This window comes from Dipodomys spectabilis, unplaced genomic scaffold (genome assembly GCF_019054845.1).
Source record: "Dipodomys spectabilis isolate Male_0828 unplaced genomic scaffold, ASM1905484v1 ptg000023l, whole genome shotgun sequence".
In the NCBI taxonomy this organism is placed as follows: domain Eukaryota; kingdom Metazoa; phylum Chordata; class Mammalia; order Rodentia; family Heteromyidae; genus Dipodomys; species Dipodomys spectabilis.
The window spans coordinates 2,345,959-2,361,314 of record NW_024870700.1 but is presented as its reverse complement, the minus strand read 5'-3'; the positions used below and the strand labels follow the sequence as shown (position 1 = coordinate 2,361,314).

Here is a 15,356-nt window from a genome sequence, read left to right as displayed (position 1 = left end):
TCTCTGACTCCCAAGTTCCTCCACGGCCATCTACGAGGAAATAACAGAGTAAGATTTGAGCCTGAACCTCTGTTTGGAATAAGGCTGATGGGTATGATTGTTATTAGGGATGGTCTTGCAGGTGAAGATACCAGATTCTTACTCTCCAACAAAGTAAAATGACCCAGCACGGAGTTTCATAGGAAAAGTACCCCATGAAGGGAAGGGACAAGCAGACCTGAGCTAGATGACTCAAAAGCATGCACATAGTTAAAGGTTTCAGTTTTCTGTGGTTTGGGGAATATGGTAGAATTCATGAGGGATCATGGCATGGCAGACTTTGGAAAGGATCTGTTCATGTACAAGGTTTTTAAGTATATGTATGAGATACAACCATATGCATGAAGCCTTAAGTAAGAGATTGTTGTGCAAAGGTCAGTATAAAGACCATTGAGGGACTCCTAGTTTCTTTTCAGAGTTAGTTTACTTCTGAGATTTTGGGCTGAGCTGCACGCACTGTGGAGAAGATAACTATTGCCAATTATGGCACTCATGTGTGATATTGTCTAAAGAAGAAAGTAATGGAAGGGGAAAAAAGGAAGTTGGGGAGGAGGGAGAGAAGGAATAAAGTTGTCTTCTTGGATATAGACTAACACCAGCACATAACCATTTATTCCAAACTAGTTAGGAACCACCAAGAAAACCTACCCAAGTGTGGCTCTCCCCATCTATCCTCTATTGAAAAGCACAAACTTATCTTCTTGTTCTAAGGAAATATTCTCCTTGGGTTGGTAGTAGGATATCATCACGTATGGTGCAAGTCTTTACCCAGCAGTAGACAAGTGAAAACAGGAAGGGGAAAATACTTCTTGAGTATTTATTGTATGTCAGTCCCATTCATCCTCAAAACAGACCTTTGAGCTATGTTGCTACTCTTGTAATTTTGAGGAAAAGGAGGCTTTAAATGTCTTCTCATACCACATTGTAAATAGAGGATGAAAATGCTATTCAAGTGGGAGAATCAATTTAAAATAATTTGTACTGATTGCAAACGTTGAGCTTTTTCTACCACAAGTAGAAAATGCCCTCTGTGTCCGTTTTTTACAGGTTTTCATCATTGGGACAAAATATGTGGGTAAAACAACTGAAGGGAGCAAGAACTTATTTTGTCTCATGGGCCACCATGATGGGGTGGGCATGGCCGGTGGAGCAGCTCACATCACAGTAGCTAGGAAGGAAGAAGGGGAGGAGAGAAAGAGAGACACACAGAGAGAATTCCTGTGTCCTGGGCCTTTTCCTTTCTTTCCTTTAATTCCTATGGGATGATGCCTCTTACATCCCTCATTACTTAATTTCCCCTGAAAAAATTCCCTCCCAGAAACATCCAGAGATGAGTGTTACTTATCAAGGCACTTTACAACTCAATCAAGAGTTACCATCACAGCAATCACTGGATACCTTTAAAATACATGCATATTTATTCAGAAATTACACATACCAGCCAAGGTCAGCTAGCTAGCATGAACAACATAATACCCTAGAGTACTAATCATCACTAATGACAATGAATGTAAACCTACATTTAGCATAGTCTTGATAATTTGGAAAATGTTTTGGCTGGATCTTGTCAAATCCAATTAAATTGTTGTTGATTTGATTTCAATATGTGGCTGACTAATCATTTGTTACAGAAGTAGCAAAGATAATGGGGATTTTCCCTTGTCATCCTGAGCCTGGCTTGGATTTACTGTCTTACAATCCGTAGTTTCATTGCAGCAATCAGTTAAGCTACTTGTCCATCTTAGAAGAGTTTCTTGTTACAATGACATCATTGATATATGTATTCAGTATGAATAAATGAGTGTGGCCTTCCTATTTTTCATTAAATTGGACTATGAATGGGAGTTCTATTGGTTTCCACCCCTGATTCCAGGCTTCATTGTCTGATAGTTGGAATGAGCTCTTCCCTTTTCAGAGACACTCCCTGCCCATTGAGATCACAACCAGGACATTCTTGAAAGGGACCACACGCTGACAGGGAAGGGATGAGAAAAGCAGACCTGTGAAGATCTGAGATGTCGAGGATAGGAATGCGCCCTCTCCGGAGGACCACAGAGAGTGGACAGGATGGGACCCTGAGGCTGAGAACCAAAGCAGCCAGAGCTGGCCGGCTCTGAGCCATCACCAATCTGTGTGGCTGTGTGGGAGGCCTTGGGTATAGAGGCTGCCTGGTTCTCTGGATCTCACCCTTTCTGTGTTGAAGTCTTTTCAGAAAAGTCCCTCCTAAATTCTTGAATACCAGAATAAACGAAAACACTCTCTGTAGCACAATGCTTCCTTACGACTTGTTTTCCAAGATGGAAAATAAAGGCATTTCAGCTCTTCCACGGATAAAAATAACTGGCCGTTGATTTTGAAATCGCTTTCATTTGTCTCCCACAGACCAGGCCCGTACAATGGCACTTTGTGTGTGAGCCTGGTGTCGGGGCCAGCCTCCACTTCCCTCTGCCTGCCATTGGGAGAGGGAAGCACGGAGGAGGGCTGGGAGCCCCATGGTGGATGAGGACTTTGGGCAGGCCCATGGTTGCTGTTGGCCATCATTCAGAAGTCCTGGCTCAGCAGGAGGAGCCCAGAGAGGAAAACACACAGCGAGAGTAGTGGAAAATGCTGAGCCCTGCAGCTGGCAGGGGCAGCCGTCCCTTCTCCACCCTGGGAGCCAGCACTCTGCCCACCTGTGGCTGCACTGGCAGGCAGAGGGCCTGGGCACCCACAGCCCTGCCCAAGGCTGTGAATACACATGGCTTTCTCTGCAGGCAAAAACCCTTCAGAGACCTCATCCTGAATGCTGAGGTGTTGTCCTTATTTGACAAGTATAGGGAAAACATGGCTCTCAAAGAGGAGAGAAAAAGACTCAAGCTTATTCACATACACTCATACAGCGCCTACTTATATAGCATTCATGGCTGTCCAATGCTAACATCGATGAATTGGCAATCACCATGTCAATCCTGATAGGTTGGTACTATTACTCACATTTCACAGGACACAAAGAAAGTTACTGGACTGAGGTCACACAGATAACAAAAAGGCAGAATTTAAAACCAGACAGCCAGTGGCCCACACTTAATCCTAGCTACTCAGAAGGCTGAGATCTGAGGAGTGCAGTTTGAAACCAGCCTAGGCAGAAAAGTCTGTGAGATTCTTATCTCCAATTAACCACCAGAAAGCTGGAAGTAGAGTGGCAGAGCATCAGCCTTGTGTGAAAAAGCCAAGAGAGAACCAAGAGGCCGTGAGGTCAAGCTCCAGTACTAGGACACCAAAACATAAAAATAAATGAAACCAAGCAGGCTAACTTCGGGATCCATACTCCTAAATACAACTGCCTCCTTTCTTTGGCATGTCAAATTTCCTCTCTAGGAATGCAAGAAGTGAGACCCAAAGAGAGAAAATAAGGTGGCAAATAAATGGAATGATCAAAAAGGACAGAGGAAGAATCATCGAGGAATAGAATGATACAATAATATAATGAGGCTGTCTGTCCAATAACCGTAAGAAATACTATGCTGAGGATGGAAGAAATGACAAGACAGGTCAAAGAGACACGAGCCTATGCCTATGCTTCAAATTGGCTTCTGGGTATATGCTGAGGGTTCACTAAGCAACTGGAGCTTGCCTGCTCTGGGGGAGGGAGGAGCAGCAGCAGCTGGAGCAGCGGAATGAACACCTCTTCTTTTTCCAGTTACAGCTTGGGGTGGAGGCAGGTACTAGGGGCCCTGGGGAGAGATTTGCCCCCTGATGAGAAGAGACCGCTGAGCCAGTCGAGCAGGGAGGCCTGCCATTTCCATTTGTAAGCTAGATAGTTCTAGTTGTCCCAAGGAAAGAGAAGAAGGAAGAAGGAAAGAACAAAGAAAAGAAGAAAGGGAGAGAGGAAAGAGACACAGTGTAACATGGCTTTGTTTAGAGGGACAAGTCCCTGGCCTTCAATAGATGCACAGAATTGGCCTTGAAGTTAGTAGACAGAAGTCCTACTTTGACCTGTCACCATTTGATAATGTCACTTATACCGTCTTCTTAGAGACCCTTCATCTCTACAACAAAAGGATTGGGCTTTATCTCGAAGGTTCTTTCCACATCTAAAACCCATACTTTAATGACATTGTAGCCAAAGACTTGGATTACCATAGTCAACTTTGTGTACCATTCAGTTGGGATCCTTAATACGGGGCCTAAAATATCCACATAAACCTACTGTCCATCGCTGTGATTCTTCCATCTGAGGAGCCTTCTGACGTCCCAGTACAACTTCTGCCAGTTTTCTAGCTGGCCTTCTTCCTCCATCCGGTCTTCTCAGTCCTCTCTCTCTCGAGTCAGCAGGATTATAGTAGTGCAGCACATGGGACTCAGCCTGCAGGAAAATCCCCAGGACTCTGCCCTACTCTTCACACACTGGCCTAGTGGCCATGCATCACATATTATACCCACCTCTCCTGACTTTCATTTCTGTTCTTGCAGCCCGTGCCCTACTTTCAAGAAACTTCTGTCTTGGTCCATATAGTATCTCTTCTCTACACTGTGATATGTTTCCTCTCTACCTGAAACAATTTTTTCTTCTGTCCACCTAGCTGGCTGCTCCTCACTATTAGGGTTACACTTACATTCAGGTTGAATTTTTTTCCTAACGCCAAGTCATAGCGTTAGCTCGCTGGATAGGAACTCTCTATTCACTTGTCTTTCATCTTAACCTCACTGAAAGGGAAGGAACATTTGTTGTCTACTCTTCCTTATGGGATTTCCCAAGGAAGAGCTCAACCCAGTGCCCACTACATAGCAGATGCTCAGTGAATGCCGCTTATGTGATAAAGTCATTGGCTGATAACATTGTGCTGGGTATGTTTTACCTGTAACACCCTTTGGTCTCATGAACAGAATCTCAAACACCTTGGATTTTGTGTTTCTGCAAACTAAGAGATAATGCCTTCCATCATCCAAGCTAAACCTCAGCATTTACCAGGCTGATATGCCTATCCAAGCTAACATAAAGTCAACACTATACCATCTAGGTGTCAGCTTAAGGAAGAATGCACTATCAGCAAGTTAAGTGAGACTCGATCTATTATAGCAATGGGGTAGTGGTGAGAGCTCACGGGAGAGATGGATCTGCTGTTTAATTTGTTCTGCGGTAATATGAAGCAAGCCTTTGACTTCTCCAAACTTCTGGTTCATGGATGCTTAATTAAAGTTACTGTATTGGATCATATTTAAGTACCCTTCTGAGCTGGGTTCTGGTGGCTCACACCTATAATCTTAGCTACTCAGGAAGCTGAGATGTGAGGATCACAATTCAAAGCCAACCAGGGCAGCAAAGTCCAAGTAACCACCTTATCTCCAAATAACCACCAGAAAACTGGAAGTGGAGTTGTGGTTCAAAGTGGTAGAGCAGTATCCTTGAGCAAAATTGCTCAGGAACAGTGATCAGGACCTGATTTCAAGCCCCACAACTGACAAAAAAGAGAACCCTTTTGACTCTATAAAATGTGGACTTTCAAGCAACTGGCATTTGCTATTCTACCATTATCCTCTAGGCCATTGTTGGGCTTACCTGGGAGCCTGTGAAAAGTATTATAGAAGAGAAAGAAACTGCTAGGAATATCCACACCAGAACAATGGGTGAGCAGTAGGACTGACTGACTCATAAATACCAGGATGTAATCTTCACCTTGGTTTTAATTGGGTGGACTTCAGGTGTGGGGTTGTTACCTACAATAGTAGCGTGAAGCCTGGTGGGGATTCATGGTTAGGGTTCTGATGTGGGATTTTTAAGTAGCTAACTGATAACAGGTGCCATCACCATGCAGGTGACACAGTACCCCCCCCCCCACCTCAATTACTTGAAACGTCTTGGGCCTAAGGGCACAACTTGGAGGAAAATGGCCATGAGAAACAGACATTTGCATAAAATATCCATTACCTCAAAACACTAGTCACATTGGTCATTGTCTCTACCAGCTACAGAATTCCCCACTATGTATAAGCATCTCAAATTAGTGTATATTAGTTGCACTGTATTTGTAAACTGCCTTATTCTGACAGAAGTTACAACAACTGGAACAAAACTAGTTGAGTTCCAGATTGGCAGAGAAAAAAAAAGATCCCTAAAGCAATCACCAATGCAAGTTTTGAATTTGCCTCTCAAGATCTGGAGGAATAGCCACCATCTTTACGAGCATGACATGATTCCCAAAACTATTTATAAGCTCTTGGTTCCATCTTTTGGAAGGTTCTAGCCTCAAAAAGCATTCTCATACCAAGGCAATGTTCATACAAAAACTATAGTCACTTCATTAAACATCTCTGCACACCTCCGGGAACAAAGTCAAAAGGGTACAAGAATGGCCAGAGGTGAAATATCAGGTTTGTCTTTTAAAAGGTTCAAATGAATCTTCTGCTGCTCAGAACCAGTGCGTTAGGATGAGAGTCGAGACCTGGACAGACAAAAGATGGTGGTTATCTCTTGACCTAATAATCCCCACAAGAGGCTGCTGAAAACTCCCTTGTTTCTCTTTGTCGTATCACAGGGAGTGACCAGAGCTGAGCTGACATCAAAGCTCTGTACACAAGCTGTGACTGAAAGCACAAAAGAGCCTGAATGTCAGGGAGGAGAGATTAGAGAAAGGACCATAAACTCACACAAGCTTTGGGGAATTGTGTAACTTGTCACAGGCCTGGTTATTTGTTGATTTCTTAGTGTTGCTATGGGCAGATGCTCGTCTGCTATCACTGCTTTGGATATCAACATACTGATATACTCCAGGCATGTGAATGAAACTTGCTTTCCCAGGATGGATGTATTTGTCAGGAAAATGGAAACCCTGAAAGGGTCTGGGATGCTGAGTAAACCAGGAAATGGCACTGACCCAAGGGCAGAAAACCCAGATCCATTCTATGTCCTAGTTGGGTATTCTGGATTCTCAATTAATCAATTCCCCACCCCCCCCCCCCTCAACTTCAAACCTTGCAAAATTTGTACCAATTGATCAACCTCTACTGTAATCAGACTCCTTAAAGGTCTGGCTCATTGTAAAAAGTACGCGGAAAGTGTTCTTTCTTCTTTTATTTCTTGCTCTTAGGCAAGGATATTTAGTATACAGTGGGGGTTCCACAAAGGAGCAAACTACCACACAGAGCAACTGGAACCATATCATAAACCACCTTTACCAACCACTGAGAGAAAAGAAGCGGCCAGCAAGGATTTTGAAGGCAAAAACGGCATCCTTGCTGAAGGAAGGTTCTGTTTTCAACCAATGTTAGTGGCTGAAATATAACTTGAAGTAACCAGAGCTGTCTCTCCCACATGGGGGGAGCTGTCACCCAGCTTCGTCAAAGAAGATCATTCAAGGTGTATGGCAGCAACATGGTGTAATGGAAAGAACAAGGGCTTAGAAATCAGATGGCTCTCTGATGACCTTGATGACCTCCTGTACTCCCTTCCACTGGTGATTCTAGAATTCATGCCAAGAAAATAGGGTCTGTGGACAGATAGCTATGGAGAAGGTCACAAACTCAAATTCTATAAGGATTGGGCAGGGATAATAATGAGTGTGGTGCTTGCGTACCAGAAATAAAATGGCAGATGTAAGTTCCTGTGTGAAAGACAGCTTATTCGGCACCCATGGAGGACTGAGGGTCCAAATTCAAAGACCACCCCACTTCGCTACTGTGGGACATTATTCATGCGGGCTGTGCGGGTAGATCCAACACTGTGAAGGCCAAATGAAGCAACTGTCATGGAATGTTTTTGTGTGTTACCTTGTTTATATTCTCTCCGCCTCTTGCCCAAAGCACAAGTTACTATCTCCTCCTTCTGCACTTCACTCTCTTAGAAAGCCCTTGTTGTGTAGGATTATCATGTGTGTGTGTGTGTGTGTGTGTGTGTGTGTGTGTGTGTGTGTGTGTGTGTGTGTGTGTGTGTGTGTGTGCATGTGTTCTCCAAAAGCTTACATGCTTGGTCCCCAGTGTTGACACATAGAACCTTTAAGAGGCAAGACCTAATGAGAGGGTGTTAAGTCATCGGGGTACTACCTACCTGGAAAGGAATTAAAGCTGGCCTTGAAAAAAAATGCATTCCTTCTCATGAAACTTGTTTTAAAGGAGGCATCCCCCACTCCTGCACTCTTCTGACTTTCAGTCTCACTACGTGAGCTATCTCTCTCCCACATGCACCACCAGGCTAGCCTAGCCATTATGAGTTAGCTCTCCCGGCCCACGTCTGCAGAAAAGGTTACTCATCTTGGACTTTGGCCTTCAAAACTATGAACTTAGGATCTAACTTTTGATTATTTTGTGATAGTAACAGAAAACAGACAGAGCACTGTTGTTGCTCAATTTGGGGAGGGGGCAGGGAAAGAGGTATCAGAGCTTTGGGTCTATAATTTGTTCCAAACCTATCAAAGTGAGGAGTACGTAGACTTGGCCAATGTTTTTTGTCCACCATCTTCAGAAAGTGTCTGAAATCTATAGATTTTTGACCACTATCTTTTGTGTGTGAGCTGTCCCTCCCTACCTTTCCCCTGGGTCTCCTTCTCATTCACACTACCCCATCCTCCTAAATCCTGCGATTGTTGATGTCATCTTTCCCCCTGACCCCTCTGCTGTGGCTTGGATTTGAGGCTCTCTGAAACATCATTAAGAGATTACCAATGACTGTTTTGTTGAGAACATCCCACTAGAACTCTAGCTCCTAGTTTGAGACACAGGCCTAAATCGATTTCATTCAAGTACACCCTATATCTTTTACCCTGGTCAGCATGAAATCAGATATTCTAAAGGACAATACCAATTTGACACTGAAGGACAGCTCTCTGACCAAAATGTTGACTGAGGCAGAAATGTGCTCTCTGTAAGCTGTTGATTTAAAGGGAGAAGATCTCAGATGTGGCCTCAGGTTAGCTCAGGAGTTGTGGTTTTGCTCAGGTTTGCAGCTGAAGACTAAAACATATGAGGACCCAAAACCATTTCTCCCACTCACCCAATGAAGGCCAGAGCCTTCTTGGCCAAATGGGCTCCCTGACCACTAGACCACACAATCCTTGTTTAGCGTGTACTCAGCAAACCTCAAGTTTTAGGCCCAAAGAGATTCCTCCCCCCACCAAAAATAAAATAAAATAAAAAACAGAACTCTCTTTGTGAACAAATCAGCAAAAATTCTCTTTCCAGCTGTGAGTTGAGATTCATGTTGTAAATGTTGGTGTTAATGAAAAACATCCACCTTCTACAGTTTCAACGAAGAAAAGGCACCGTGCAAAATGCATTCCTGAGCATTCTTTCTCCAGAGAACTTATAAATATGTGTTTTATTTATGACATGGGTTCCTGGGTTGAGGAGGTTCTGACAGATATTATCATTCCCTAATTTTCAGCCCCAGTGAAATGTGGAGCCACAGGAATGGAAGTGATAGGCTTACATTAGCACAGAGCAAAGTTATAAGAAGAAACAAAATATTGTTCTGTTCTCTGTCCGGGGCATCCATGACATTAAACTTTCTATATTAACATCACGAACTGTTCTAGCTGAAGTCAAATGTCCTCCATAAAAACGTTTCTTCTTGTGGCTCTCAGACAGGAACAAGTGAGGTATAACAAAGCCAAGGACATTCTACAAAGGATGACATATTACTTGTACTAATTGGGATCTTAGATGACTTCCTTATAATCCTATTAGGGTTCACCTTGTATCAGAAAATCTTTATCTGAAATGGTCCTGAGCTGGCAAAGTCAGGAAGACTGTGCTGCATTATTTTCCCTTGTGCTGGTCTCTGATAGGCTAATTTGTCTTAGTTCATTCTGATCGGTTAGTTTGTCCTATTTTTATTACGCCCTCCAGACAGGAAAGAATCAAACCAAAGCCACATCATTATGAATGAAATTCTTTTCTTTTTAATTTTCACACAGTTTAAAATACAATATGAAATCAGGCTACAGTATATAAAAAACTCTCCAGCAAAATGATGTGCCAGCATCAGCTACTAAAATAAACAAACAAAAACTCCCCCATAAGAAATTTTTTTTGCATTTGTTTAAAAAAAAACACATAAGACACTTAACATCGCTACATCTCTAAGCTACCTCAGTTCTGATTTTTTTTAAAAAAGCACCTGCTTTTCCTTTTTCTTAAATCTTGCTTTTAAATTTTCAGCTTTTAAAAAATATAAATTATATGAAAATACAAGTTGGAAAATAGTCAAACACAATATAACATCTTTTTTTTTACCCGAATACTTCTCAGCTTAAAAAAAAGTATCCTTAATAAAAAGCTCAATAACTGAAGTAGTATTCCTGATAGAGATCATTTCATTTTTCTATAGCTATTTCATATATGTATATGTATACATATACTTAATGGTTCCTTGAAACTTCTTTGGAATGTATGTTCAGAGTTCAACAGATTTATATAGACCCCAACAGAGAAAGCAGCATGCACAGAAAGGCAGAAGAGAAGGTATATTCCTCACCATGAAAGTTAGGCAGGTTAATGCTCTAAGACCCAGAGTGTTCATCTCCAAAGTGAGGAAGGGCACATCTGATCGTTCAATGCTATCTCCAGTCCCCACAGCTACCACATCAGGGCTCTCTGTAAGGCAACCCCTCTCCTGCATGGAGAAGGAACATGTTGACTATTGAGCCCTAAAGCCCAAACCCACACAAGTTGAAACTTCTCTGGAATGGAGAAGATACAGTGTCGTCCAGCTTGAACAGAATTGCCCATCCTGCCTCTGAAGTTAGCATATGTGATTTTTTTTTTGTTTTCTATTTTTAATAAAAAGCATAAATGCAATGATGCTGCTACATTTCCAGTGTATAAACCACCCACTTATTCTTCCTGGAGTGGTCTCTGGCCTTTGGGGAGAACAAAAGAAAACAAGTGGCCAGATGGAAAAAGCTGTCTGAACTAACACATTATCTACAACTCCTGAAAATGGCGGATCTAGGGAGAAAGAGTATCTTAGCAATCAAGTGAGCTGAGGAGAGCGTGGATGAGGCATTTTTCTCACATCTTACCTGCTTACTGAGGTTGCAGGTATTAGACAGAATCACCAAAGGGGAGTTTTTCAATATAAATGGAATAGGTAAAGCTGATGATTTAGAATGATTATATGCCAGTGAAGAAATACCTAGCCTTGGTTCTACCCTTACCTGTTATTGAAATGTGGAGAAGACTTCACTAGAAAATGCAGTTATTATTTTAGTTGTGGTTCTGCATGTCTGAACAGACACACACACTCTCTCTCTCTCTCTCTCTCTCTCTCTCTCTCTCTCTCTCACACACACACACACACACACACACACCCATTTGACCAGTGCCCAACAAAGATCACGTAATTATAAGAGAAAACAATGTAGTCCAAATGATGCCACCTAACACTCCCTGAGCAGCTCCTCAAATACTTTGAGAGCTTCATTAAGGCACCTGCACAGCTGGGCCACTCTGCCTTTGCTGTTTGTGTGGACATTCCCATTGGTCAGCATACAGTGCCATGTTCCCGATAGGCCAGGATCTGCATGGGGGTCTAGGAGTTAGCAAAAGTTCTCTTTTGCTAGAAGGTAGTTAGTACTTCCAGTTTCTTAGCTAAGTCTCACAAAGGGCCGGCCCTGAGACATTCGTCTAACTGTTCTCCTCTTTCATGAAGTCCACTCTCATTTTAACTTGGAGATTTTATGTGTGTGTATATACGTATGTATGTGTGTGTGTGTGTGTGTATATATATATATATATATACACACACACATATATGTATACATATGATGAATTCGAGTCATATTAAGTATGTTTCCTTACTAGTTCAATGGTTTGATGTTAAGTTTTACCCCTAAACCTCTTTCTCAGATCCCCCCACTCAACACACATATACACACAACCAACAAATAGATGACTGCCTCAGTTAACTATATTTATGTATTTCAAACATTGGGGGAACTAAAAATGCATTCATATCCTATGGACCACCTTATTTCCTTCATTCAAGCGCCTGCCCTGTGTCCTCTGCCTTCCAATCATTCATCCCTTCTGCAGTTAACCTTCACTTACCCTCTGCCAAGATAACAGATCCAAGCATGAGGCCTCACCACAGTCTGAACTATTTCCTTTGTAAATGTAAGTCTCTCATCTGATATACTACCTGACTAGCTTTAGTTCTTCAAAGGAAAACCTTGCCTAACCCTTCTCAAAGACAGCCCCCTCGCATTTGACTGAAATTCCCTCTGAATTTCCATGCCTTCAAAACCCAGCAAGTCTTCAATTCACGTTGTCTCTGAAGGCACACTCTCGCTGACATATCAGAAAGAAAGCTGTACATTTTGCTCTGCTGAATAATCAGAGTGGGGATGGATCAACAAATGGGAAAAGTAGGCACAAAGAAGGAATTATACAGCATTAGTTTGGGAGAGAAAAATAACAACAAAACCAAACATGCACTCAAGACTTCTTACAACCTGAGGAAAAATGCCCATTCATTCAGCTTTTATTCCAAGTCATCTAGGTTACAGGTAGAGAATGAATCAAGAACCAAGTTAATCTTCCTCATTCAATTTCCTTTCCTCCACTTCAACAGTGCTTCTATATCAACTATAGTTCAAAATCAGGGCTGCAAAATACATTCAATTTCAAAGACTTAATGTGTCTTAGCTCAGCATTAAGTCCAAACCCCAAGAATCTTCTAATGAAACGTAAGTTATGGGAATGCGACAATTTCTAAAACATAAAATAATCAGTGAGATTTGCATGCACTGTCTCCCTCTACTCAGTTTAGCATGACCATCTTCTTCTTATCTAAGTCACATGAACTTGGGAATGAATCTCTGACCTCAGCAACAGAGCTTTGCTTTTCCAATGGGGTCTATATAAAAAGTTTTCTTCCACTGTAACAGAGTCCTCAGCCAGCAAATAAGAACAAACTTTCACGATATTGTAATACTGAGACCACCTTAGAGCTTAAGACGATTTTTAAGAAAAAAAATACTGGCACAAAAATGTAATAGAATAAATTTTAACACAAAAACAATTTTGGCCCCTCCCCCCAGAAATCCACTTTTGTTTTGAAAAGCAGAGTGAAGTATATAAATTCTTGGTTTTAAGTGCATCCCCCAAAGAAAATTGTCTTTAGCCCACCCTCCTTCCTTCTTTTTTTCCCTTCCATGATTTAAAGCAAAAGCAAATTCATCGTTATCATCATCATCATCATCATCATTATCATGTCTCATGACTTGATGTGACAACTTTTCTTGCTAATGGGTCCACAATTGAAGACGGATGTTTTTTCATGGATGATTTTTAAAAAAATGATTGGACACATTAATCTCTCCCTCCCTTACGTCAGATCCTTCAAGCTTCTAAGAAGACCGCTCTCTCTACTTTGAAAATCTACCCTACAAGTCCTTGCCCACCCCACCCCACCAGTCCTGGCTTTCCCTTTCCAGCCACTGCACAATGGATTACAGCTGCAGCTCCCTTAGCTCCCACCCCTGAATGTAAAAAAAACAAAACAAAACAACATTTTTTAAAAAATGAGTTCTGGAAAATAAAAAATAGAATAACCATTAAAAATTAAAGAGTCCGACCAATGCGGTTGTTCTTCGAAAGGTCTCAGATGAGTTGCTCTGCCCTTTCCTGTCCATCACTCATCAGCATCCGGCTTGACATCCAGCATGGCGTGGAGCTCCTCAGGGGTGTATCCCAGCAAGCTTTGCAGGTCACACACAAAGCGGTACACGTAGCGCTTACCCGCTGTCTTGTGGATGATGTTCTTGTCATAATAGTAGCGTAGGCCACGGCTCAGTTTCTCGTAATTCATCTTAGGTTTGTTTTTCCTCTTTCCCCATCTCCTAGCCACCTGAAAGAAAATCAAATTTTTAAAAGAGAGAGAGAGAGAGAGAGAGAGGGAAAAACTCTACAGGAATTCCAAAACCATGTGTTCCAATGTGTATAAATACCCATCATGGCCCATCGAGACTCAGATGGGAGGATCAGAGACCAATTTTTTAATTATCTTTAAGTAATTGTACAAAGGGATTGTACAACACATCAGTTTGAATATAATGTGTCTTGATCAATGTCACTCTTTCCTTTTAAAAATATTTTATGTATTTTTTTTTGTTGTTGGTCATGGGTCTCAAACTAAGGGATTGGGTGCTGTCCCTGAGCTTTGTTTGCTTGAGGCTAGCACTCTACCACTTTGAGCCACATCATCACTTCTGGTTTTCTGGTAGTTAAGAGTCTCACGGATTTTCCTGCCTGGGCTGGCTTTGAACTGCCATCCCAAGCATATGCCTGAGTAGCTAGGATTACCAGCATGAGCCATTGGCACCTGGCTAGTATTTTAATTTTTAATTGATGCATAGTAACTGTAGCTATTTAGAGGGTCCAGTGTGACTGGCCAGTACATGGATATACAATGTGGCATGATCAGATCAGGATCACAGGCTTGTCTGCCACAACAGATATTTGTGTTACTCTCTGCGAGGTCTTTCTAGTAGTTGAAAATATTATTTATCTGGAAATGAACAACAACATGGAAAGTTATTCCTCCTCTCCAATTAAACGCTTGTGCTCATGGTCTATCTTCTCTCCAACCCTTTTCCCGCCACTCTTCTACTCTACTTCCATGAGACCCACATATAGAAAGTAAGAACACATGACAATTGTCTTTCTGGGCCTGGTTTATTTCACTAAATATAATGCCCACTTCTACTGATACATTCATGTGGCTGAATTCTAGTTTTCAAGGGATAGTGGCCATTTTAACTAAGTTGGTGAAAATGTAGTAAGCTGAACTCTTTATGTAATGGGCTTTAAACGTATTTGATTAGGAGGAAAAACAGCGAAGAACCACACTCAGGCTCTTTCTCTATATGTGTAATGGGGTATACTTGTTTTGAAAGCATGAAGGAGAGTGTGGAGAGGAAGAGCTAAGCTGAAATCACACCTGCATTTCATCAACAGGAAGCATCTCTTCTGTCCCAGGGCACAAACATTTTCTCATGTCTGCCAGAAAGAGAGCTTGTCCCTCTTGTTCATTGTTTTTTATCAGCTGAATTGGGTATGGCATAGATCAGCCACTCAATAAGCATTTGTGTAATGAAAGGATGAATGAATGAACAAATTACATCAATCTTCCAAGGTCTCTTGAACTGTCTGGCCCCTTCCACATGCACAGAGCTACAGAGCTAGAAAGAGAGCTAAGCCAAAGAAGGCAATTATTTTTGAGGGGCCTATCTTGTGCCAGGCACTTCATTTTGTGTACTATCAGTTAATCTTGGGAAACAAATGGGCAGTGTAGATATTTGCTGTTTTCCAATAATAAAATGAAGGCTCAGTCAGGCTGAGTA

General features: G+C 41.9%; 1 protein-coding gene across 2 annotated transcripts in view; it reads right to left on the bottom strand.

The window, feature by feature from the left end:
• Positions 1–9,888: 9,888 nt before the first annotated feature.
• The window catches only part of Ets1 (ETS proto-oncogene 1, transcription factor), a 78,411-nt gene continuing 72,943 nt past the window's right edge, over positions 9,889–15,356 (bottom strand). For both annotated transcript variants that reach the window (XM_042674960.1, XM_042674959.1), the window contains one exon: positions 9,889–13,861. In XM_042674960.1, coding sequence (XP_042530894.1) covers positions 13,646–13,861 — 216 coding nt within the window. In that variant the 3' untranslated portion in view covers positions 9,889–13,645. The remainder of the gene's footprint in view (positions 13,862–15,356) is intronic.